This window comes from Choloepus didactylus, chromosome 2, assembly GCF_015220235.1.
Source record: "Choloepus didactylus isolate mChoDid1 chromosome 2, mChoDid1.pri, whole genome shotgun sequence".
Lineage (NCBI taxonomy): Eukaryota > Metazoa > Chordata > Mammalia > Pilosa > Megalonychidae > Choloepus > Choloepus didactylus.
This window is the reverse complement of record NC_051308.1, coordinates 111,282,307-111,308,300: the sequence shown is the minus strand read 5'-3', so window position 1 is coordinate 111,308,300 and position 25,994 is coordinate 111,282,307. Positions and strand designations below refer to the sequence as shown.

The window sequence follows — 25,994 nt, the reverse complement described above, 5'->3', positions numbered from 1 at the left end:
TGAGGATTGGAGGGACTGGTTCTTTATTTCAAAAAGAAATTTGTCAATTTTCAGTATCAAAACAGTTGCATTATTGGTTTCTCTTTCTCCCAATCTGCCCCCAAAAGAGACCACACCAAGGAGGGTACATTTTAAGCCAATAAGCTGCAGGATGCACACCTAACAGACCTCACAGAAACCTCACCAAAAAGGGGGAACCTGGGTGGGGAAAGGAATTGTAAAAGATCAGCATACTGCCAGCCCAGACAGTAGAGAGCACTCACAGCCAGATGGGGTGGCCAGTGCTCTGCAACCCCAAAGAAGCAAAGTTTCAAAATAATACAAAATTTAAAAAAAGTTTTGTACATAAGCTATTCAAGATTTCTCCAGCACTGGCTGATACAAAGCATGAGATGGCACTTTTAAGAGACAGCAGCTTCAGACCCAGAAAAGGGTGATATTTCATATGGCTAAATCAGTGGCAAAAATGTAATTTTCTTTACTTTCCTTTTTTAAAGGGAGGCAGGAGAGTACATCAGTGGTCACCCCAACATAAGGGGCACATGATCCATTCTGTAGCTGTTGGGGAGGGGGTAGAGAAAGGAGGGGACAAAGATTGGTCCCAGACAGAGGTCTCACCATATTAATTTGGTCACTTTTGATGAGGGGAAAAAAAAAAAAAAACAAACTTGCCCAAGATACATTAAAGCTGAAAACCTGAACAGTACTTTTTTTTTTTTTTTTTTTAAGCTAACTCCTGGAATCACCTTTCTGGTTTGGCTGGTGCTTTGTATAGAGCAATGAGGTTTCTGACAATGGAGTCTTTTCCTGGACTATGTTCGGTTCTCAGTGAGGCAGGCCCATACCTCTTTCTCTCCTCTATGGAGAGAGCAATATGTATTAAGCTGAAAAGTTACCTTCCAAAAAGGAGAGGGATTAGATTGCTGCTTCAGAGCTGTGGAATTATCTGGAACATTTTACAAATGATTGCTACCACAACAAAAAGGGGGTAATTACAAAATGTATACATCACAACATGCTTTTAAAGACACTTGCATTGTGCTCACATTCCCTTAAATGTTGTTCCCAAAGGCGCTCAGCCCCTAGCCCAGCAGCAATCTCTGGGAGAGGCAGAGGCAGTTTGGTGAAAAAGACACAGGGCCAGGGATGGGTGGGTGGGTGTATGGGTTTACGGCGAGAGGAGAAAGCAGCCTTCCAGTTAAAGATCAGCCCTCAGTTTAAAGGTCAGCTTCGGGCAGGCTGGCCTCAGGCGGAGTCGGGGTGAAGGGAGGAGCAGCGGCAGGGCGGGACTGGGGTGCTCTACATCTCATTCAGGTCAAGCAGAGTCTGGTCCAGCATTCTTTGTGTACAGAGGTGCTCCTCTTTGGTGCATTTCAGTTTATCTAATGGGGGTAAAGGAGAGAAGTTACAAAAGCTAGAAGTAAATTTCAAGGCCTGCCCATTCAGAATTGCTCCTGTTGCAGGGGGGCTGCAGACTAATAAAATAGCCATCTTCTCAGCCACAGAAGTGGGCTATTGCATCACTTGGTTTTGCAGGGCCTCTGGCTTGCCTACTCAAGTTGCAGGTGTTGCTCTACTTCCTGGGGAAGGGAGCTGGGGAACCTTATCAGTCATTTCCTCCCCCTCCCACACCCAACCATGGCTTTCCGCTTTCAGTAAGTGAAGCAGCAGGCCTTAAACTTCAGCTATCCACTCTTCCAGGCTTTGCTCACAGGACTTAATAGAAATGACCCACTGGGTTTGCCCATTAAGAAAAAAGGCAGGTATATTTGTGCCAGTAGAGACATCAGAATCTCAACTTCACAATCCTCATGTGCTATAGGCTGTACCCTAAAAGTAGAGAAGAAAAGAATAATGGTGGGAAAATGAAAGAATCCCCATAGCTAAGTCAAATAATCTGTAAACAAAACAAAGCCAAGAATACTACCCAAACATATACTTACAAGTAAAACCTTATTGAGATTTTTGCAAAGCTACTGTCCAGAACTACCCTTTGACAGAATTGCTTGCAGTTAAATATACCAGGAAAAGGAAGTTAGAAGGAAAATGTCAGGAAGAAAACCACCAGCAGAATATCAAGGAAAATCTAACCTGTCCAGCAAGCAAACTACTCTGACCACTCTATGGAAGGTGGGAAAACACTCATATCTTCAACTCAGCAAAGGTGATGGCAACAGAGCCCCATTCATATTCCACACCCTTTTCTTTCCCTTCCCTTTTTTCTACCCAGTCAGAAGTGCCCATCCCCGGGCCTGCAGATTAAGTAGTTACAACATCTTGTCAAGTTGGTCCTTTTATTGTTAGAAAACATCCAGGCAGGGGAACAGATCCTACAGTCAGTACACAAGTGAAAGAGCAGCGAATAAGGGTGGAAAACAGAAACCTCTCCCAAGTTTTATCAGTACCATCTCAGGCCCCTCCCTTCATCACCCATAATCCTTTGAAAAGGGATAGAAATGCACATGTTAACAGTTCACAATGCTGTGAGGAAATCAAATTATAAAAAGCTTAAATTATGGTCTAAATGCCCTGTTTAAAAAGACAATTCAGTGGTGTGATTTGTTTAGGGCAAAATAACTTTTAAAATGACAATCAGCTTTTTGCTGGGGTCCAGGTCAGTGGTGTGAGCAGTAAGCTCGGTTTAATGGGCATCAGTGAGCCCTGCCCATCAGTCACACAGATCATGCAGCGTTAGCTTCAGCTCATTAGAAAGCAGGCGGTTTCGCTCAAGTTGGCTGTAGAGACGCTCTGCAGCAGCAACAGAAAGGAAGGAAAACAAGAGAAAGAGAGGAAAAAGAGGAAGAGAAAGAGAAAAAGGGAAGGTTAGTGGAGTAGCAGAAGTCAATTCTGAGTTTTTCAACTAGTTGGTATACATAACATGCATCAGTAAGGCAGAGTGGATGCAAGGAGGATTCAGACAGAGGGCACTAAGAGTCAGTCAGTTGGGGGAAAGATGCCCAGACCAATGGAGGAATTAAAAAAAAAAAAAAAAAAAAAAATCAGACTGACAAGTTGGTAGGACATTTTGAGGGAAAAAAAACACCCCCTTCACAGTACTTATTCCCTGGTTTGAAAAACTGACACATGTGAAACAGGGCAACAGAAGGAATACAGTTTGGCTTAGAAGAAATACAATTATAATAATCAGGGTTTGAAAGGAACTGAAGTGAACCGGTGAACATTTTTCTGTAAAGGCATTCAACATTATTAAATGTTGTCTAATGCCCTACACTTTCTAATGCTTCTTAAAGTAGGTGTTAATATGATAGATCCCTCTTAGTGGAGGTGTATTTATTCATCAATAAACAATTCCCTGTCCTTTGCTAACAGAACCTGTTGGGGTTAACAATATGCCTGGCTCCAGGGAAGGCAAATTATTGATCTAAGCCAAGAATATCTTGTTTTCTGCTTTCCCAGACTTTCTTGCAGCTAGAGTGAACTTGTGATCCAGTTCCAGCCAACGATTTGTAAGGGGGCTTACATATCATTCATTGGTGGGGCCTTCTAAGAAAACTTCTGCTCCCCTGTTAGTCTTGAACAAGAATGTGATGACTGGCACTACAGCAACCATATTTCAACCTTAAGAGAAAAGACCAAGCGAATAGAAACCCCAGCTACATCATGCCACAGTTGCTCATGTGAGAAAAATAGATCCTGTATTTATTTAAGCTATCATTAAGCTGTTACTTATAGCTAAAAGCATTCCTGATAAATGTAGTTAGATGCTCAAGCCCATTGGCTTTATATGGATTTTCTACTCAAAGCTGGGAGCCAGGATGGTTCCAAATACTTCGCTTTACATACTCTATCAAAACAGAAAGCTTTTTTGTATAAAGAGCTTAGGAGGGAATAGGCAAAATAATAGCTGAATTAAGGAGCAGAAATAGGGTGATTTTAAAAAAAATGTACCTCCCATTAAACCAGTAGTACTGCCCCTCCCACATTTGGGAATGGTTGGAGGCAGATCTTGATTGTCAGAATGACTAGAAGGCCCTACAAGCATTTATTGGGCAAGGGACAATAATAAGCAGGATAGTTCTGTACAACCAAGAGTTGTCCCACTCTAAATGCCAAAAGTCCTTCATTAAGAAACACTACATGGTCTTTAAGTTTCATGAGGCCTATCTTAATCATTGGTGCATCCCTGACAAATAGTTGGCCTTCAAATTTGTGTTGAGCTCTCATTTCTCAAACTTTCTGCAGCATTATATTACATATAGATCCTATATACAGCCTGGCTCTTCTGCAGTATCCGTAAAGATAGTTTGCATGAGACTTCCATTCTTGTCTTGGGAAAGAAGAACGTTATCAGGATCTTACCCCTCTAAAGCTTGGCCAGCTAATGAGGGTTTTGTTTAATTTAAGGAAGAAATTGAGATCAAGAGTAAGACCATTTCATTGCCTCACTAAATCCCAAAAGGTTCTCACCTTAAACCTAGTAAGGCTTCTAACTCAACTCTCTCTAGTGACTGAAAATTCAGGATCAGATACCAGCTCATAAAATTCTTGGTTCCCTGATAATAGCAAAAAAAAAAAAAAAAAAAAAAAAAAAGGTAGAGAACCTATTTGGTCTGATGTTCCTTTTAGCCATGCCCAATTAGGGGACCCTTCTCATGGATGCTAGATCGACATCCTTGGGCTTCAATAGTCAGTCTGACTCAGGTCAATTTACTCTGTTATAGGAAGGGAGGGGAGGTGGTACTTAGAGTGAAGGGAATCAGCTTTAAAGCTTCAAAGTTCAAGGAATGAGAGTAGAAAAGCAGATTTTGCTTTTTTTTTTTTTTTAAAAAAAAAAAAAAAACACTTCCCCCTTTAAGGCTGAGGAGTATTCAACCAATACCACCTGAAAAGAAAGATCAGGGTAGGGCTAAGACAAGGCTGCCCAACATAACATAGGTCATTTCCACCTATTAGATAGTACAGGGTGTCCAACCATGCTTTGCTACTCACCCTAACAATAACAAGGAAGGGAAGAATGGAATCGAACACATCAGCCTGTGGTTTTCTCTCAGAAATTTAAGAGAAAGGAAAAAAGTCAGAGGGCAAATGTTTTGCTGTGAGATAACCAATCATACTTGACCCGACCCCCATAGCCAGTCCAGATTCAAGTAAAGGATGGTGACTGTAAGAATATAGAGTATTAAAAGAAACACCTTTCTCCCAATCTCTCTCCATTCTCTTCTTTCAGGACTCTCCATCCCAAAGCCAACTCCTTCCAAATAAATACTAAACATCTAGAACTGTGCTGTCCAGTAAGGTAGCCACTAGCCACACATGGTTCTTTAAATTTTTAAAAATTCAGCACCTCAGCCATATTTCAAGTACCCAGCAGTTACATGTGGCTAGTGGGTTCTTGGACAGCACAACTGAACATTCCCATCATTGTTGAAATTCTACTAAACAGTAACGCTATAGAAAGCTATATTTATTGCCCCTATTTTCTTTCCACTAACTCATTCTTTTGCCCCTTGAAACAGGACTCCCCCCTCGACCTTAATGCTCAAAATGCACCTTCAAATTACTAAAGTAATTTGTCCTGTCTTCATCTGTCTTCCTTTTCAACTTGTCTGCTGCATTTAATACCTGGAAATTATCCAGCTCCAAACTTTTTAAAATATCAAAACTATTCTCTTTCTAACCCTCCAACCAGATGCATTTGGTTTCTTCCAACAAAAAGATTTTCCTTACTGTTTAATTCTTTCTACATGTGCAGTGGACTGTCCCTTAGGGTTCTCATTTACTTCCATAGAACTAAACTGTGCCACCTTTATAGATTCCCAGATCTCTCTAATATCAACCTCATTCTCTCAAATCCCAGTATTTTGTTTAACCTGGCTACCTGCCAGCTTTTCAGACTTATATTCTTTTCTCTACCTTCCTGTTTCATCAAACCAAGACCACGTGACCTCCCTACATCTGTAATGCCACCATTTTCCTAGGCTCAAAACTAACCGTCTTTGACTTTTCCTCTTCACATTTAGTGACCAAGCCCTTCAAAATGTCCATCTTCAGTGCCATTGTTCTACTACCACTATTCTTAAACATTCTTATTAGTTACATTTACTTTAATGTGTACCAGAAAAAAATAACCAGCATATCAAATCTTTGATTTCAAGAAAGAATTTCTTAGAACAAGAATAAATAAATTTAAAAACAGGAGTAGATTTGAAGAAAAACTAAGAAAATTATAACACAGTCAACATGTGACTATGCAAAAACCATTGAAAATGGTATGCAAATGACTGAAATTTGGGTCTCTTAATTGGTTATTTTGCTAAGTTGCTCCCATTCTAATGCATTCTTAACTCAGCTACCAAATTAACTTTTCTTATGTGCTACTCAAGCCATAATATATCCCTGTTCAAAATCTCTAGTGGTGTCCACATCACATACCAAAAATTAAAACTCTCCAGACTGATTTCAGTACATACCTCTATCCTCTATTCTGTCCAAATCTACCTTTATAGTTATGTGTCATCCCCCCCTCTCTATGCCTTTATTCTCTTCTCTTTGGCCAGAAAGCCTCAAAACCATTCTCCCTTAATCAAACTCTTCTTGTCAAAAATCCCATTTTTTGGAACCCAATGAAAATGAAGAGGCAACTTTTAACATGTTTATTAAGTACCTATTATGCCTCTCCACCACAAGTCTTTTCTTATCATTCCACTAGAATCAATCTCTTCCCTACTTTGAGCTCCCAAAAGAATTCATTATTTTTGGCACTTATGACACACATTCTTTAGTTTTATATATGTTTTCTAGATTCTAAACCACCTGAAAGTAGGAGTGGTGCTTCCATCTTTACTTTTCTCTCTACCTTAATACCCTGTGCTTAGGAGATACTGTATCAGCTAAATAAATGAATCTGTACCTTTATCTCAAAGGGTATGTAGTAGGAAGAAACATGGATAGAAGGAAATCCAACTTTGTTAATACAAGACCTAAAATTTTAGATTCAGGGAAATTTCTCTACCTGACTCTATCCATGTAAAAGAAAAGTGGAAGTTTTAAATGCATATTTTGTGGGAAACTGAAGTACTAAATGAACTTTCAGGTACTTACAAAAGTACAGCTAACAGCTACACTATCCAGATTGAATCATCTCTGCTGTGTAAACTGAAATAGGGGCTTCAGAAATACTGATATTTAATTCCACAATTTGAACCAGGGACAACTTTACTAGCAGACATTTACCAGGTTTATGTATGCAATAAATCATTATCTCCATGTGCACATAATTTGAAATATGCATGTTTGGTTGTTTTGGTTTCTCCAAAAATACCCATTTATTACTTGTTTTATATCCCACAAGCATGTGCTAGTAGACAAATGGTAGCAGATACCCAATACGTAAAAATGATTTAAAGAAAAAAAATATAAAACTGTTAAAACTTCTATCCATTATGTTTATCTATGATACAGGATGATATAATTTGTCAATTTTAGAGGTAATGTATTTGTGTCTACCAGGTGTTGTGTGGATGCACCATTTGAATCAATGGTAAAAGGGTAGAGAACAAGTATTGGGGAAATAAGTAAGGTCTCTCAACCTTACTATCTCAGAGGAGGAGGGCCTAAAGAGAGGAGAGAAACATTCTAGGCAAAATGAGAACCTGGAAATAAATGGCTTAGATGCTCTCAACCAGCTTGAGTAATAAGAGCTTTTTCTAAGGAACCCCTATTAATCCACCACTGATAGACTCAGATCAGCCAAGTTTAAATGTCTAGGAAAAAAAAACAGACACACACAACAGTGGCTTTGATTATATAAGTCAGACGGGAACCTACGATAGCTGTTCCCCACATCACACTCCCAAGGCTCCTTCTTGGGGACAGCAGCAGCTTTGTCAATGACACAAATGCAGGGTGACATAAGGCTTCCAGCAGCTTTAAGGTTTTAATTTGGGGTGGGGGTGGAAAAGAATACATAAATTGCTTTGTGCCAACCCCAACCCATTCTAGTGCCTTGGGGACCAGGCAGGATGACCCAAATGGAATCCAGAGCGAGTGGGGCGTTGGGTCCCCCGAGGAAAGGGGGCAGATCCAGAACAGAGCAGAAACGGTGATAGTTATCTGTATGAAAAAGTAAGGAGACTCTAGGTGAGAAGCATCAATTAGACAGCATATTTGGGAGAAAGGAAGAGGAGAAAAAGGAAAAAGTGGCAGCAGGAATGATGAAAAAGAGCCAGATACTACAGTCTGAGACATGTGGCTTCTTTTCAGGGTTAGTGGGAAAGATACAAGGAGGCAGATTAGCATCAAGAATCAGGGATCCACAGCAAACAGATAAAGGCACCAACAACTCTCTGGTGCTGCTTACTACCTGGCTTGCTTCTGGACTCAGTTAAGATTATAGGTAAATTTGGTATTTCCCATCTTGGGTACTTCAGTATCAGGACTTTAATCCTGAACAGGACACAATCAAATGTACCGAGGAAGTCTGAATTTTTTACATGTTAGGGCCCATCACTGGCCCTCTGGACCCTATTTCCTTAGTTGTACAACAGGATTCTACCTTCAGTAGTGTCCCTTCTGAAAAAACTAAATTTGAGAAACAAATAGAAAAATTATAGTATAATGAAGGGACTATGAATAAAAAGTATAAAAAAATTAGATACCTCATGTAGATCAGGGGTCCTACCACTGATCCAAAATTTAATGTCTCCCCAGCTTTTGCCAAACGAGTAACCAGCACCAATGTTTTGAAGATAAAGGTAGAGATTCTAGTTTCCAAAGGAAAAAACCAAAGCACACTATGCAAAGCCTGCACCCCACCCCACCCACAACACCCAAAAGCCAAGAACCCAGCCCGGCTCTGCTGTCAGATAGTTACATAGAGGTCATGTCATTGAGGGCGTGGTCCAGCTCCTCGCTAATGGCCTTGTACTTCAGTTTCTGGGCATAGAGCTCATCTGGGCAGGTACAGGGAGGAATGAGGGGACAGAATGTAAGGTATCAGAAGCAGACGGAGAGACAGAATCATTAGAAATCAGGAAAAGCAAGTGTGACCTTGGGTCTGAGGACCACATTTAGGAGAATGGCTATAATGGCAGCCATGACCAACCACTGTTAGATCCACTGTCCTCCAGAATCAATTGGACTTCTTGATATTTCTAATCGACTGCACAGCAGTTGAGAAACTGCAAACAGTCTTGACTAGAAATTCCTATTACCAAAGGCACTCAGGAGGATGCCACTCCCACTCAAGTTAACCCAATTCCTAGCAGTGATGAAGTGTAATTTAACAAAAATAGAAATGGGAGAAAGTACATACATATCAATATTCATATTTCTTCACTATTCTTGTTCTCTTTGTTCCACAGATTGCCACCCTAAACTCTCCCAAAGAATATCCTGCTACCCTGTGTACCAAAGGAACATGTCTCAGAGCTCTCAAAGCAAAGTACACTTTCCCTTGTCAGGGTGGATGCAGTTGTCAAATTGTGGGTAATATTTAGGAATATTTAGGAAATATTTAGAAAGCCCTGGGTACAGGTCAGCTCTGAGATACGTTCATTCCACAGCTTCATCTGTTGGGGAGAGCTCCACAGCCTGAATGGTGAACAGATTGCCAAAGATGTCATGGGGGGACACAGTCCTTGTTGCCCTCTGAAAGCATAGCTTCCAATTCAACCCACAGACTAAAGATTTAGGAAAACTAAATTGGAGGCAAAAGCAGCAACTAACAGTCTCCTCAAAGGGAAGGAGGAAAATTCCAGAATAAGGTAAATTCTCAGTAAAGAAAAGATTAATAGTAAAAATCCAATTCTAGAGTTTGACCCACTTTACCTAGCTGTGGCATAGGACAGGGCACAGGATACATGCCACAGGCCAAGTGGCTACCAACTGCATTTGGTGTCCAGAAAAAGAGGTTAATGGTCAATGGGCAAGATCTTCCTTTATATTTCTCTAGATTAATCCTTCTCCCAGGCTCCATACCTTCCAAATCATCAATTGTCTTTTCCAGCTTGGCTACTGATCTCTCAGCAAACTCAGCACGGGTCTCTGCCTGGGAGAAGATATGATACTGGTCAGAACCAGAGAAGGACAAGACAAATAAAAGAAAGCTCTCTATTTCTTCCATCCTTGAGACCTTTCAGAACCAAAGCCAGCCAGTCTAACTCTACGTTAATACCTTATATACCTCTAAATGTTTTAGGCCCTTCCCCATAATACCCCCAGCTCACCTCCTTAAGTTTATCAGTAAGAATCTTTATCTCTTCTTCATATTTGTCTTCTTTTTGAGAGTACTGTAAGAGAATAATAAAAATTTCAGAGTAGAAATTACTTACACAGACAATACCCTCCTCCCCCAGCCACATTCACTCATACATCAAATATTCTCTTCGATTTAATGTACAGAATGGCCCATGAGAAACAGCAAGGACTGTTTTCGGACAATAGGTCCTTAACCCACAAATCTATGTCCTTAGAGCCATGACACCCTCAGATCAGAATCCTCCAGAACCTTTATTTTTTAAAATGGACCTCAGCATTGATCTTATTCAGATCAACCCAGGGAGGTATTTTTCCTCCACCTTACTTACTGAGTAGGAGTAGTGACACCCCAAGGCCACATACTGAAACAGTTCCACATGACGGTAAAGAAAAGTCATCTGCCTTGATTGCTCAGTAGGTCTCAGACCTGATTCTACTTGATACCGCCCCATCTGGCTGCTAAAAAGCCCATTAGGGCCAATGACTTATTGCCCTTCAGTACAGCAGTATCAATTAAGCCTGAGGAGAACATGACCCCAGGCACCTGAGATTATGAAGTTATTTTAACTAGAGCAATCAAAGGGCATAAGAATTAGCCTAAACCTAGAATCTGGATAGTGGGTAGGAAAAGAGTACTTCTCACTGAATTATATAAGAAATGGGTATCTCCAGCCTTTCACCAAGGGCAGGGCTGGGCCCAGGCCCCAGAGCCTGTTACTTTCACAAACCAGCCCCTACCTTCTCCGCCTGAGCCTCAAGAGACTTGAGGTTGTTGGTGACATTCTTCAGCTCCTCCTCCAGCTCAGAACACTTACTGAGAATGTTTTAAAAACCGCAGGAGAGGAAAGGGGAAGAGGAAGAGAATAAAAAAAGGGAGAGAGACACACAGATGTGAATTGAACCTATACGTAGAGAGAGTTGAAAGGCATACGGGAAAAGAGAAATTCCCAGGTACTCTGCGCAAGCATTAACCCTCCTCCCTCTACCACAGAGCATGTTAGGAACTGGACCCTCGTGGGCTAGGACTCAGAATGTTCAGATACTAATAAAGAAAGTACACTTGAGAGAAGTCACAACCAGAGCAAATCATAACTGCTACCTGGGTGGAGGTGGGAACAGATGCCCAACCCAAACAGTCCCCCAAATCACCCAACAGAAGGAGAGACCCTGTGGAGAGGCAGTGAAGCAAATAGGGAAAGAGGAGATGAAAGATGCCAAGTAAGTGAAAAAGAATGGAGCATTCCATGAAGAGATGAGAAAGCACTCAACAAACCAACCAGTGGAGGGGAGGCAGCTGCAAAACAAAACCAAACAAAACCACACCATACATATAACCTCTCTGTGGGCTTAATGGTTAGTACCTTTTCTTCAGCAGCACTCAGACACTTCAGGTTCTGGTCCATCAGTCTGATCTGCTCATCCATCTCTCGGCAACGGCTGTTAGTGATAGTCACGGGCATGGCACAAGCCAGGTAGTGGGGAGGGAGAAAGGTCAAAAAGGAACACAGCAAGAAAACAAGCAGCAAAACGAAGGGGAAAAAAATGCAAAAAAAACACAAAAAATGGGAAGAAAACACCACCATGGTCATGATATGTCATGTCTGGGAGGGGAAAATGCAAAGGAAGCACAAATATATGTGCATCAGCACCGATTTTGTTACACAAGGCCCAGAAAGTACCAACAGGGGAGCAGTTAATTAATATCTGTCCTGCCCCAAAGGTCCCTAACAGATTGGCAGAGTGGTACAGAAACCAAATCTTGAGTCTGGGTAACTATTTCAATGACTCAAGGATAAACAGACCCCAGGAGGAAGGCCCCAGTAAGGTCTTCCTCCAGTTAATTGTTCACCATCTATTAGTCTTTGTTTTCCCTCAATTTGTAAACCCTCCCTACAAAAAATAAGGAAGTCTCATTTGTCACCTGTCTAGTCAAGACAAGAGAGAAGGAAAGCCCAAAGCCATTCTTAGGACCTAAAAAAGCACTACAGAGGATGCCTACCCTCTAGGCCTCGTTTAACAAGTTTGAAGGAATGCTAGTTTATTCACATTAGTGCCCAAGCCAAAGGGGAAGGGACAGAATGGTGTGGTAAGATTGAAGAAGCAAGATACTCACGACTCTGCCAGCTCAGCTCGTTCCTCAGTGCGTTCCAAGTCCCCTTCAATAATCACCAACTTACGAGCCACCTATAGGAAAAGACCAGGCTGTACCTCAGTGAGGCAAGGAATGAGTCATTTCCCCCTTATGGATGGTTCTTTACAGAAGCCTGATGTTACCAAAGAGTAAGGGGCAAACAGAAGGTGACTTACCTCCTCGTACTTCCGATCTGCCTCTTCTGCAATGTGTTTAGCTTCTTTGAGTTGGATTTCCTGGAGTTCCATCTTTTCTTCATCTTTTAAAGCCCGGTTTTCAATAACCTTCATACCTCTACCAGAAACAATAAGGACAAATGTGGCAATGACACCCTGAGGAGTGTGTTTAGCAGCTCCATTCCAAGCAACCCAGAATTTCACCATTTAAAGCAGATTCCTCTCTGCATATCAAAGGAAATCCCATAGTACCACTCTTTCACCTGGGTTTGTTTTGCTAAGAAATGGCTTTTCAATTAATTAATAAATCATTAATAAGAAAATGACTTATTAAAATAATACATGCTTATCAAAAATTAAATATTAATGTTAGTCTAAGGGCATAAAGCAAAAAGCAAGTCACCCTTCCCACTTCTAGTCCTGCTGTCAGATAACTTTATTTCATAATCCTTCCAGGATTATGAAATGTTTTATATGGATATATGTGATACCCCCAACTCCCCTTCCCCACACCCCAAAGGCATCATTTATTACACTGTTCTACAACTTGTCTTCCTCATTTTCTAAAACTTGGACACTACTCTTTAATAGTATACACATATCTGTCTTGTTCATTTTCACTGCTGCACTGTATTAATGTACCCCCAAGAGAGCCCTGTTCATTTTGAAAAGCCTTAGTGGAATCCCATGCAAATAGTCACACACCTTTGTTCTAGTTTAACTCACATGTGGCAAGGAGCCAATCGCCTATTTCCACAAAGATGAGTTGTGATTTGGTTCAAGGGTATTGGCCACACATTAATTAATGGAGGAACTTTTAAAACATCAGTGCCCAGGTCCCTCTCCCAATTGATTCTAATTTAATTGAATGAACTAGGTAGGATATGAGCATCCAGATATTTTTATTCCTTTGCCCCTGCTCTCCCACCTACCCAGAGAGGAGAATTTTATTAGTACAGCCAATGTTGAGAGCACTTATTAAGACATAGAGTGTTGGACTCGAATCTCTCCAGTTTCTGATGCAGTAGATCAGGAGTAGGGACTGTAAATCTGCATTTCTATCAAGTTCCCAACTGTTGCTGATGCTGAAGATCTGGGATCTCACTTTGAGAACCACTGCTCTAGGGGGGACTAATCTCACAAATGGAAATTTATGATCCACTAAGTGGAGTATATACTGGTGACCCAATTTATGGGTCATCAGGTCAATTTATAGAAAAATACCAATTACAAAAGGGTGACAGGGTCCAGATAACCCTTCCTGTCTGTCTTCAAGGGAGAGAATATACAGAACACAAGAAAAGAAAATCCTGTAAGATAGAAGTTACTATTTTAAAAAACAGATCCATAAGGAAATCTTTCAGAGACATTCTGAACTTCTTTTGAAATCCACATGTCATCAAGGTCCCTTTCACATACCTCTCACTCTCATCAGCAGCTTTCTCCGCTTCCTCCAATTTTTGCAGGGCAGTGGCCAGGCGCTCCTGAGCACGGTCCAGCTCCTCTTCAACCAGTTGGATCCGACGGTTCAAGGAGGCCACCTCAGCCTCAGCCTATGTTTGAATGAAAGAATAGAAAAGGGAAGCAGAAGGCACGGTGAAAAGAAGTAGCATTAAGCAAGACTTGCGATGATCCTCATGAAGAGGCCAAAGCCTAGCAGGGTAGACCTTGTTTTAGCTCAGAATCATATAAAATCTAGTGGATATAATTATATGTATTGCCTCCCTTTTCCATCAACCAACTCCCATATGTTCCACAGGAAGAGGATTTTAAAATTCAGTTCCTTGCCCAGCCCAGTGACAGTTAATACCACCCCCTTTATGGTTCAAATTCCTGAACACACTGGAGTCAGAAAAGGCAGCCAGTAAAGGGTTTTTTCTGCCTGGGTTCTGGCTTGGAAGTGTGTCCCACCCTTTAGCAACTTCGTGTCTCATAAATTGGAAAAACAAATAAGCAAGGATTCTTAAAAGAGAGAATCTTGGGTTATCTATTAATTTGCTGCTTAATTCAAATTGTTAACTCTGATCACCTTACCCTAATTCACCAAAAGGATGGCTAGGCAAGGCAATAAGTCTTCCAGAATAGCCCTTCCAGAAAAGAAAGTGAAAGACTGGAACCTTGAGGTACCTATCCCCCCAGCCCTTCAACTTGCTCCCAAACCACCCCCCTTTGAAAAAAGCTGACAAAGAACTTCTGGCTAAAATTGTTTGCTCTGATGATATTACCAAAAAACACTGTAGGCAGTAGAGAATGTTTCCTCCATCCCCACCACCTCTCCTCCAAATTTCTTGTCTCCTTTTTATCCTCTAGCCATCTGCTTAGTTTCTCCCTCCAGTAAAGCTTGACTACCCTCTCCCTGGCCTCCACCCTGCAATAAGGCATAGGCTAGAGTCCAAGTAATCCCAAACTTCCTCCAGGGCACTGGAGTAAGAAACAGAGAAAGACAGAGGCAGACCATATACAGATGAATTCTAATGGTAGAAAAGCCTCCCTCCTAATATGCCCTTTTTTTTTTAACCACACCTTTATTGGTGGCAGATACACTGACTGCCACAGCTATACAAGAATTTAATCTGCCCAGCACACCACTCAGTTCAGATGCTTATCCAAGTGCCTGGTAAACATGATCTCTCTTCTACAGCCCAGACTGTATCAGAATTCTATTACCCTGATTTCCTCCTGGCAGTCAGGGGTGGAGGCAGCTATAGAAATAATCTGGGCCATCAGCCTGTATGGGGAGGGAAATAGCCCAAAGACACCTGCTAAGAATCAGGTTATTTGGCACAAGAATTTCCACATAAAATAAAGGGAGGTTCAAGGTACCCGGGAGCAGGCGGTATAATCTAACCACCAGGCCACAGGAAAATCCACATAAACTGACATTAATAAGAAACCATTCATGTCTCCTAACTATACTACTCAAAACACCACAAAGACAAGTATTCTTTGGGCCTATCTCTCCTGGGAAAACAGATGTCCCCTAGGACAACACAAATTTCGCCTCAAAAGCCAAGCAAGGCCAACCATTTAAGATTATGAGAACGAGTCAGTCTATCAGGCAAGAACTATGAATCACTGCCAGTACAATGATTTCTTCCCCCGCAGGGGCCTAGAAGTAAAAAAACGAAGAGTGGAACTAGATTTGGAGGAAGCTCGTGAAAAGCAAGTCTCTATCTGGCTAGCCAGTAGTTACCCAAACTGGAGTAGAAGATAACAAGCTATGGGGGTGGGGTGACGTTTCCATGACAACAAGCTGGCTCAGGCAGTTTCTCCTACAAATCAGCATTGACAATAGCATTCTTCGCAAGTCTAAAAAGGGAGGAGGAGAAAATACATCTTGGTGCCTCACAAGAGCATGCGCACATGAACAGACCAAAAGAAGACTCCAACATGGGGAGACCCAGCAAAAGCATCAGAGATCCTGTTTGGGGGTGGGGGTCAGCCAGTCACTTCTCTTTTTTTCTCCTCTCACAGAGGGTCAGTTCTCTTTACAATGAAACCAAAGCCTGCAGAATCAAGATCAGAGACTCAGTTTAAAGGAATAAGGGAAGACACCTGACTTTTCCTCCAGGTCAGACCCTATGTACACTACAGGTCCCTTTCAGGTCAGTAAGGTCACACCACGAGAATGAATGGGACTAACTTTTCCAGACCAGACCACTGATGGCCCTAGGAAACATTCTAATTCTAATTCTCCTAGGTTTAGCATGGCCAGATGTGGTTTTGATCTTCCAGGACACCCACCTTTGCCAAGCTTGGAGGCTACATTCTAAGGTCCTTCCTTTGGGTACTAATAGGACTCTCCACTGCCCAGAAAGCAAAGATTCCTCGGGGGCAGAGAGTAGGGGATGGACCAGCAGTGATTCAGTAGCATTAGAAGATGGCTGACAAGTCTCATCTGCAAAATGAGTTTGGCTTAAATGCTACCCATCCCCCACTCCCAAGAAATTACCCAAGCACGCGCAAGGCAAGAAACTGACAGGGCACTGGTTCTCTGAGGCAGATTAGAGCCAAGGACAGAAGGGGATTAGCCTAAAACTGGCATTCTGTCACTCTGGGGTGTCTTTTCTTTTTAGACAAAAGCCACAGATGAAATTCAAAAGAAAAGAGTAATAGAAAAGTTAGGCTTGAGCCCTGTAAGGACTGCTCCAGTTCAGTGTTCACAAATGTATCTACCCAGGGAGATACTGTGTCCTTGGGGAATTTAAATTTCAGCAAGGGGGAGGCAAGTTGGAAGGGAATAGAGCTATCTGCCCCAGAGTCAACAAAGGTGGAGTCTAAACGGAGGCACTCTGAGCAAAGGGCTATTTGCCTCTCCCCTATGAGTGTGTGCTCTTGTTAAGAAAGGTGATAAAGGCTGTTGCTTAGTCCACCAGCTCCCATAAATAGGAAAGAATCACATAATAGTCAGACATTCTAACCCCTCCAGAGACTAGGAATTTGGGATTAAAGCCAGAATCAAAACTGCTCTAGGGTCCACTCATTCTCTCAAGAGTGCTCCTAAATTTTTTAAAGCAGAGAAAAGAAAACTACCAGAGAAAGAAGTTAGTAAAGGGGTATTAAAAACAGATAAGGAAACGACTGCATTTAAATACTATGTTGCCTTTCTTTTAAGTTTAACAAGAAGTGCAGAGGAAATTCGAAATCAAAAGTGGATGTGACAAGGTGCTTGCTACATTATAAAAGGTCAATCTGCAGGCGAAAAGAAGAAAAGAAAGGTGGATCCTAGAACAAGTTCAGTGTCTCAGCTTTGGACTCCTCCAGCTTCCCAAGGAGGGTGGCTTGGATGTTCAGTTCACACAAAGCAACCTGGAAAATAAGTGGCAATTCCACTAATAGCATGAGATAGATACCATCAGGGAGTGTGCTGAGCTTCTGGCTTCAGAGGAGGGAGGAGCCTACAAAAACCACATTCCAGAGTGCCCTCAAGAGGATAACAGGCAGCCCAAGCACCCCCAACTCTTCCCACTGGTATCTCCCCTTCCCACAGTAGTCTTGGCCTCAGGAGGGATCAAAGTTCAGTAAAGCAGAAAGTAAAAAGATTAGGCCCCTGCAAGCTGGGGAGTGTAAGACACTGGTTTCATCAATATTTAACTCTCACCCTACTTCCCCATTCTGAGGACTTCCTCACTAGACCTCAGCTCAATAAGCAAGTTTGGCAGGCTCTGAGTAAGGGAGTAGCTTAAGAAACACCTCAAACTGTACACTCCGCTGCTTACCTCAGCAGTGGAAAAACAGGGGCCAAATTTTCCTAGAAAGAAAATTACCAAATCCGGGCACCCACAGTAGTATTTCCCACCACTACCTCACTCTAAAACTACTTCCAGGATGCTCGTATCCCTTCAACTATCCTGTCTTCCCCTTTAAGGTTTTCTGGTCTCCAGAACAAAGGAGATAAGAATGTGTCACTAGTAATAAAGAAGTCACCCACATTTCACTTGAATTGATAGTAAGAAAATGCTGGCATATTGAGTAGAGGAAAAATCCACGTGCAAGAGGTGAAAGAAGAAGGCAACAAGCTTTCAGCATCCCCATGCACAGTGAGTATTCTAACCATCTTCAAGTATTAACCTGGGCCAGATTTCCCCCCATTTTTCACCCTTTTCAGAACCTCACCCCTCACCTCCCCGCAAAAAAAAAATCCCAAAACATCAGTTTTGAACCACTCCCTAGAAGAGTAGCCAAGACGAAAAAAAACTTACCAAGGGAAAGAACAAAGAACACCAATAAACCACAAGAATTCTTTCATTGGGTCTTCAAATTTTAGCAACAGTTACTTTCCTCTCCAGCCTCATGATCCTCCAAAACCAAAGACTCAACTCAGGAGGTCAGCTCCACCCACAAGACTGCACCCTAGATCCTGGAAAATCTTATGGGTTACTAAAACTAGTCAACGGCTTCTAAACAGAAAGTGGTTTCAAACAATCTCAAGAATCACCATTCCTTCCACCAACATTTTAAGTTCCAGCTTCCAGCTGGACAGATATTTATTCAACTTTGGGACAAACAAACAAACAAACAAACAACACTGTGCTGGGTAATTGGGAAAGTAGAAGAGAAACATCACTGAAGCCACTCCCCTACCTCCCCCCCCAGATTATCTCCACACCACATTGCCTCGGTCAACTAGAAATTTGGCAGAGATTGGCACTCCATCTGATTCTCTGCCACTTACACTCGCTTATCAGCTCTGCATGGAGGAAATGTTCTTAACCGGTTCAGCTTGCACTGATCACACTTCAGCAATAAAGGCCTGAATCTGGCAGAAGTTTCTGCCTTCCAGGTCATCACCGGTACGGCCAGACAAGTTAGGGTGGCTCCTACACTTGCACTAACGTAGGGAGTCAAGTACTATCTCCTCCCCTCCCGCTTCACGCCGACGGAGAGAGTGGGTGTAGCAGCTGCAAGGGCTCTCCGTAAGAGGAAAGGGCCCCAGGCCGGAGGATGGGAGGCGGTGCTGTGGCCTCAACCTCCAGGGAGGGCACCGCGCTTCCTCTTAGCCGCCTGCTGCCTCATTTCCTGAGCAGGAGGAGGGAGCGGAAAAGCTGCCAGGCCAAACCAGGGGCTTTCCGGTGGTTCCCACCCTCCGACCCCCATCCTCCACAGTAGCTTCGGTCCTGCCCCTCCCAAGACCAGAGGAGCACCCCCCATTCCTACCCCGTGGGCCGGAAATCTCAAGAGCAAAGCTCCCCCCCTTCACAGGGAAGTGGGGGAGGGAGAGGCCTCTGAGCCCCTCCCTCGGCCGCGCCCGGCTCTGAGGGACTGAATGAATGAGCTGGGAGAAAGGAGAACCACTCTCCAGGCCCCGCGAGGCTCAATCCTTCAAAGGTCAAGTCTGCTCACTCAAATACTCAGCCCCCTCCTCGCCCTCTTGCTACCTTATTAGAGCTACACCCCACCCAATCCCCCAGCTCCAACTTCATCTTGGAACTTGTTGGCCCCCTGAGGATCGTGCTCCACCGCGAAAGGGACCCAGTTCGGGGTTCCGGCTACTCCAGCCCCTGCCCCTCCCTCGTGCGCTTCTCCCTCTCGGTACCTGTTCCCGGGCCCGCCTTTCTCCTTCCACTTCCCGCTGGAGGCGCTCGGCTCTCTCCTCAGCATCATCTGCCTGCTGCTGTAGAACCTGGATCTTGCGCTTCACCGCCTCGATGGTGGTGATCCCGGCCATGGTGCCCACCCAACAATCGCTCGCACTCAGGTCCTTACCTCCTCCGCTCGGCTTTGCAGCCGCTTCTCACCCTTACTTCCGCCTGCTACGCCCTGAAATACCGGAACTCACCCACCCGCCCGGATGTGACGCCACCGCCGCTGCGCTGCCCCCCACCGCCCAGCAGGCGGGAAGGCTGTCCACTGGAGGGAGACCTACGGGGGTATGCGAGGGGCGGAGCTTCCCAGTCGCCCTGGGCGACCGCTCCCGGCCTTTCCCCTCCGGGAAGTAAAGGGGGGCGGGGCTGGGAAGAGGGAGGGCTACCATGGTAACCGGATGGCGCGTCTTGGCCTAGTCTCTGACCAGGCACGCTGCCCACAATGGTTGGTCCATTTACAAGTAGCGTGATGCTCTTACACTACGCAGTTGACCCCTCACCCTCTCAAGGCTGACCCGCCACCACTTACCCGCTAGAGCTCCTGTGTTCTCTCCACAATATAGACATCCTACAAGTTTCTGCTTCTGCCCACCCCACGACAGGCTCCAAAACCGGGTTCTAAGAAACGCCTAAGAGACTTCTTGGGCTTCATCTTCAAAAGAGCCCCATTCTGCAGCCTGCTTTCCAAGTCTGCTCAGGTAGGTTTTCGTCCAACTCCTGAAACAGGTCAATGAAGGGAACTATCCAGGTGGAAGAGATGGGCACGTTGGCAAAGTGCTCATTTTATTTGGCATCAGTTATGAACCTAAATATTATATTTAGGATACTGATCTTTTTCCCTGTTACTTTTGAGAGCTATTTATGACTTAGAGACTGCCTCTACAGGCATTGTCATGCAGGATTTCTGGAAACACAATAGTAAAGAGACTTAAGAATTTTATTATCTTTCCTCTTATTTCTTTGAATTTTCTCCACCTTCCCAATATCTAATAATGATAAATCTCTCCTCTGGTACAGCTTTGTCTTCCCTTAGAGGATTAGGGTGTGAACAACAGGGTTTAGAATTCAGAATTCTAACCACTGAAAGGGGTGGTAGCGAACTGGTTGCTGGCCTCAATGACCTGTTCCTCCTAGGGACTCTGTTTTCCTTTCTTTTTTTGGAAATACTGAGCACTGAGACTATTCAGAGGAAACAACTCAGACAAACATTAAGCAATTTGCTCAATAGAGTAATCTGTACACTTTGATTTTTTCTCCAGGAATTGGGAAGAAGATCAGCGTTATGAGCCTCAGTAAACGTGATCCTGCTGGCCTAAGAATTATTCCAGCTCATTTTGGAAAAATCTGATTGGAAGAACTATGGAAACAGAAATGAGACATTGTCATCTGAGTTCTGATCAGCAGGGGGCACTATCGCACCTCCCTGTACCCTACCCAAGAAGAAGAAGACCTCATCCTAGATAAGCCAAAGGGGTATTGAGAGCACCACTGCATTCCTGAGGCCTCTACATTTGAACAGATAATCTCCTCTTGATCCAGGGAAGCAGGTGCACTGACAGCAAGGGGCCCAGTGCTATTGTTTTCCTGGTGACCAACAATACAACAATTATGTTAACAGGTGTATATGTCCCTCCCCATCCCTCCTCTCTCCATCCCTCCCCACCACCTTTCCCTTAAAAAGGGTGCAATGACTTTATGTCCTAACCATTGCTCTCCTCTTTCCCCTCATTTCTTCCAAAAAAGCTTCTGATTCCATCTTGAATTAAAAGGACTTTAGACAAACTAAAGGAGGAGAAAAATAAAGTGTGGACTGACCTTGCCATGTTCTTTCTCTTTCTTTGTTCAAGCAGTCCTAACAAATTCTACGCTTTCCAGAAAGGCTTCCCAGATAACCAGAACTCCCTGTGTAAACAGGCAGTTACTGACTCCCTCCTCCCTCCCATCGCCTTATGTCTACATCAAGGTAATGTGCTCTATTTATTTATTAATCTCAAGGGCAGAATCTGAGCTGTTAACTTCCTTTGTATTGAACAGAGTATCCTCCCCCAGAAGATGCATTTATTATGCTGCTGATGACTCTATATCTTGCTCTCCACTTTAAATCTCATTGCCCCCTCCTTATTTGGCCCACAGGCAGAACTGCGTTAACCCCAGCTTTGAGGAAAGAAGGCTTTTCTTCCTGCTTCTATTTCAACCTGCCCAAACAGACTTTTGCCTCCTACCCACAACTTTCCTATTTCTTGTTCTCTTACATATGTCTAAGGATACTTCTTGGCCTACTGAGAAAATTAACAAGGGAGAGAGAGGTTTTGTACCCACACTCTTCATGTGTAAGTTGTTTTTGTTGGATTCTTGTATAGTTGTGAGGAGGCTTCTTTCAAATTAATATACTGAGTTGACCATTTCTAGGTTGGGGATGATTGTGTGTGTGTGTGAAACAGCTAATATTCATCCCCAGGAAATTCCTTTATCTTCCTGATGATGTTACTATATTGTGTAGAGCCTGTTTGTCACTCTCCCTCTCCCAAGATCCCAGGTTAGACTTGTTTGTTCTTTTCATCACTACTGGAAACATCCCCTCAAGCGTGCACGTACTAGCTCTTTCAGCCTAAGGACTTTCTCAGACAAGTTAATACACAACATCTCACAAATATGTTATTAACCTAACACTGTGCCAGTTTGTGAACGCTTCCGTCCCCATGCTAGTTTATTGGCTCCATGGAGGTCTACCCAGAATCTAGGCTAGGGCAACTCTAGCAGACCATCAAGCTGCCTAAAGCCCTGGTTTTTTTCCCCAGTTTTTTAAGGAGGGAGAATTAGTAGTTTGCAATGCCCTAATCATTTGGAGACTATGAGTATATATAATATATATTATCCACTTTGTGTCTGGCATCATATATTCAACTCTTACCACTTCCCAGAGCCACTGAAAGTAGTGGAAAACCAAACAGGAGATCTGAAACCTAACGGCAAAATGGCTGAATGTAGGGATCTGAAAGTATTTGTGAATGGCCCACTCTGTCCCTTGAGTATTCTCCAAATCCAAATGTGATTTTTAAATAACACGTGCTCCTATTTTCCTGTTAAGTCAGTTCACTGAGAATTGACTATGTTTCCATCAAGACTGGAATATGATTCTGTCACTGTTAAGATTCCTAAAGCACTTTTCTCCCAGAAAACTTTCCTATCTAGTCTCTTACTTATCTTTGCAGAAAACTTCAAGGTTGAAGATGAAGGCAATTAGGTGAATGGAGGATAATATGAAGTGAAAAAAGAGGTTTATTTAATTTTCAAATGGGAAATTCAGGCCTTGAGAAGCTGAGTAATTTACTCAAGGTCGTAGAGTGAGGTCTGGTGGTGATACCTTCATGCCCTAAGATTCCTTCTTAGCTTCTATTATAGTCTGTCACTGTAGGAACCTCCCTGCTGCCCTATGGCATCTCCTGGCCAAGATAAATAAATCCATACGGGGCCAGGGTCAGTGTGACCTCTTTAGTCCCATTGTGAAATCTGAGCTGTTGTTGGGCAGCTGGGAGATGAGAGATTCCCTATTAATACACATATCCATGTGCCAAGTCTTGGACACAAAAGCTAAGAATGTGGCATGGGGGAGGGAGTAAGACAAGTGATAGCAGCCTGGACTTGGAGTCCCTTCCCTTTGTCTAGTTCTTAGGAAAGGTTATTAAATTCCAGAAGGCATGAGAATGGGACAAAAAGATGAGATCTCTACATGTCTTTAAGAAGAAAAAAAGATATGCCATTATGAGAGTACCCCAGCATGTTGTTATATGGAAACATATGAGTGAGTATATATGTCTGTGTTCTGTGGACATACAAGTATGTGTATGCTGAAGTCTGTGTGGAATTTAGTCGTGCATTAACATGAAGATCCCCCATCTCTCTAATACTCACGTCAGCTGCCTTCTTCTCTGCCAGCTCCAGCTTCTCTTGGGCATCCTTTAAAGCCTCAGAATATTTGTCTAGTTCATCCTCTGTCCCTTTCAGCTTCTTCTGCATGGCTGCCAGCTCATCTTCCAACTGTAGGAGTTCAGAGATACAAACAAAAACACACATAGATAACAATGCAGCTTTGGACTCTTGGCTCTTGGATGCTAATAAACCCTTGAGCCCAGCAACTTTTTTACCATCCAGAGAGACACACTTTCTCTCCAGCCATTTCCAGCCTCCTACTCCAGGAGTTATGCTATGGCCTTGACTTGTGACTTTGTGATCTCTAATCCTAAGGTGACCAAGCCATGCTGGGATTTCATCTAAGACCCTGGGATGGTAAATATCTAAGGGTATAGATGCCTGCGACGCTACAGGCATCTGTAAAAGATGATGCTGCATACCAGGTTCCCACCTTTTCCTCTAAAGTCAGGGATTCTTCCAAACAGTGGTCCTCTACCATTTAAATCCTCAGAAGCACTGATTTTCCCAAGGTCACACAGGTAGTCTGAGGCAGATGTCCTCTGGCCCTCAAATGAGGCTGGGGAAAAAGAGGAGTCTCTCCTACCCAAAGAAAAAGCTGACAACAGTGGTCACTTCCTTTCCCATGAAAACTTTCCCATCACACTATTGTTGACCAGTAGGTAAGAGAGACGAAATGCCAGTGCCTACCTGTTTACTTCTTTCTTCTGCCTGTTTCTGCTCAGCTTCAGCTTGTTCTGCCCGATCCAGAGCATTCTCTTTGTCCAACTTCAGCATCTGCATCTTTTTCTTGATGGCCTCCATCATGAGCAGTGGCTGTTGGTGGGCTCACCTGGAGAACTGGAGACTAGGTCAAGAAAGGAGGGGCTGCTGCCTGAGTGCATAGAAGTTTCCAAGTTCTTGAGCTTTATATCTGCTCACAGCTCCTCCTCTTGTTCCTAACATGGTCCTTCCAGTTCCCTCCACCCCATCTTTGTTTTCCTGGGGGAATACAGGGTGAGACACTTTGATAGACTGACATCACCAGCAAAGAAAAATTTGGGAACAGCTGAGGCTGATTTTAGAAAATGCAAAGTAGGGGAGGAGAGAGGCTCTCCCTGAACCCTGAAACTTTCCACTCATTCTGGGAAGCTCTATGGGTGTTTTAAAAGAGCAGGGAGAGGGAGAGGAGAAGAGAGAATATTGCTGTAGAGAAGGGTACTTAGGAAATTATAGAATGGCATTGACTTTTCACCAAGAGAGTCCTAGTTGCCCTTCAGTTCCATCCTTACTCTCACCCAGACTGAGCTGGATGCTTATCAGATTCCACTGTTTTTTTATCTTTTGATTTCTGGTAGTTAAGGAGCTTTGGTAACAGTGAGGAGGGGAGGTCATTCATGATCCTTAACAAATCCCCCAGATCCCGAGATTGAATTGCTGTGTTATTTTGGGAGTCCCTAAATGGCAGAGAGGCATCTTTCTCCACCCTCCACCCCCCACCCCCACCCAAGAACCACAGGGTTGGAGTAAGAGGGTGGGTTGGGATCTGGAAGGCCACCCCAGAGCTTGAAGTAGGGTGGGGAGAAAAGCAGGGGAGTGTAGAGTGGGCCAGACAGGATTATATCCTCGGTTTTCCCATACTGTCTTTTAAATAGAACTTTTGTGCCCACATAGACCAAGGTTTTGCTGGTCTCAACCCTTCTTCTCCTCACCCTCTGCATTCATACACCCCAGCCCCCAACACTCATATCATAATCATCAGCAGCAGCAGCAGCTCTATTCTTCCTGGCTTAATTCCAGGCCATGTTCATTCTTCTACTTGGAGCCTTGTTGCTAACAGGTGGCAGTTGATCCCAGTACACTGGCACCATCCAACCTGAGAATATGCCAGGGGAGAGGTGGGCACTGCTCAAGGTGACCAGAGCTATCAGTGAAGAATATAAATGGCTCTAATTAGTCATTATGTCAAAGCTAGATGGAGAGTGTTAATGCTGAGCCCCAGCAATGGGGGAACTGAGATGACCTCCATGGAAGATGACAGAGCTGGAATGCACTTTTGAGGGCTTCGGTCACTTACGGTAGATAGACCATCAGCTGACTCTTGAAGGAAAGCAGAGAAACCAAAGGAACTAGGGAACAAGAGAGTCCCAGGGGCAGGAAACAGTGAATGATAAGGCAGGGCAGGGTGGTGGGGGTTGAATAAGGAGGAAGAAAATACAAGGACAGGAGAAGATAAGAAAAAGAAATATATCCCTTTTGTCATCCCACTCCCACATCAGCGCTTCACTTTAAGATTGAAATCATCGTGAGTTGTAGCAACTGGTCATCCAGTGGGGTCCTAGAGAGAAGAGGTTCACTAAAAAAACCCAGAAGCCCGGAGTCCCAGAGGCTGAGGTAGGAAAAAGTGTAATGCTGAATCACCAACTGCTGTAAGAATGTTTGACATTTAGTTGATTTCTAATTAAACAACCCAAT

At 43.4% G+C, this 25,994-nt stretch overlaps 1 protein-coding gene and 1 long non-coding RNA gene across 13 annotated transcripts; one reads left to right on the top strand and one right to left on the bottom strand.

The window, feature by feature from the left end:
- Positions 1–24,362, bottom strand: TPM3 (tropomyosin 3). Of its 12 annotated transcripts, none has more exons than XM_037825897.1 (9): positions 24,231–24,362; positions 23,523–23,648; positions 13,945–14,078; positions 12,526–12,643; positions 12,332–12,402; positions 11,580–11,655; positions 10,188–10,250; positions 9,940–10,009; positions 1–1,382 (listed from the first exon to the last, which is right to left on the bottom strand). In XM_037825897.1, the coding sequence occupies exons 1-9, from the start codon at positions 24,345–24,347 to the stop codon at positions 1,300–1,302; spliced, it is 858 nt and encodes a 285-aa protein (XP_037681825.1). In that variant the 5' UTR covers positions 24,348–24,362; the 3' UTR covers positions 1–1,299. The 12 variants fall into 12 exon arrangements, with proteins under 12 accessions (XP_037681825.1, XP_037681823.1, XP_037681819.1 ...); XM_037825895.1 differs by lacking the exon at positions 11,580–11,655 and adding an exon at positions 10,957–11,032; XM_037825891.1 differs by lacking the exons at positions 23,523–23,648; positions 24,231–24,362 and adding exons at positions 8,834–8,912; positions 19,562–19,793.
- Positions 19,906–21,410, top strand: LOC119526623. Its single transcript, XR_005215223.1, has 2 exons — positions 19,906–20,308; positions 20,870–21,410. It is a non-coding gene; the product is annotated as an uncharacterized LOC119526623 (long non-coding RNA).
- Positions 24,363–25,994: the final 1,632 nt, after the last annotated feature.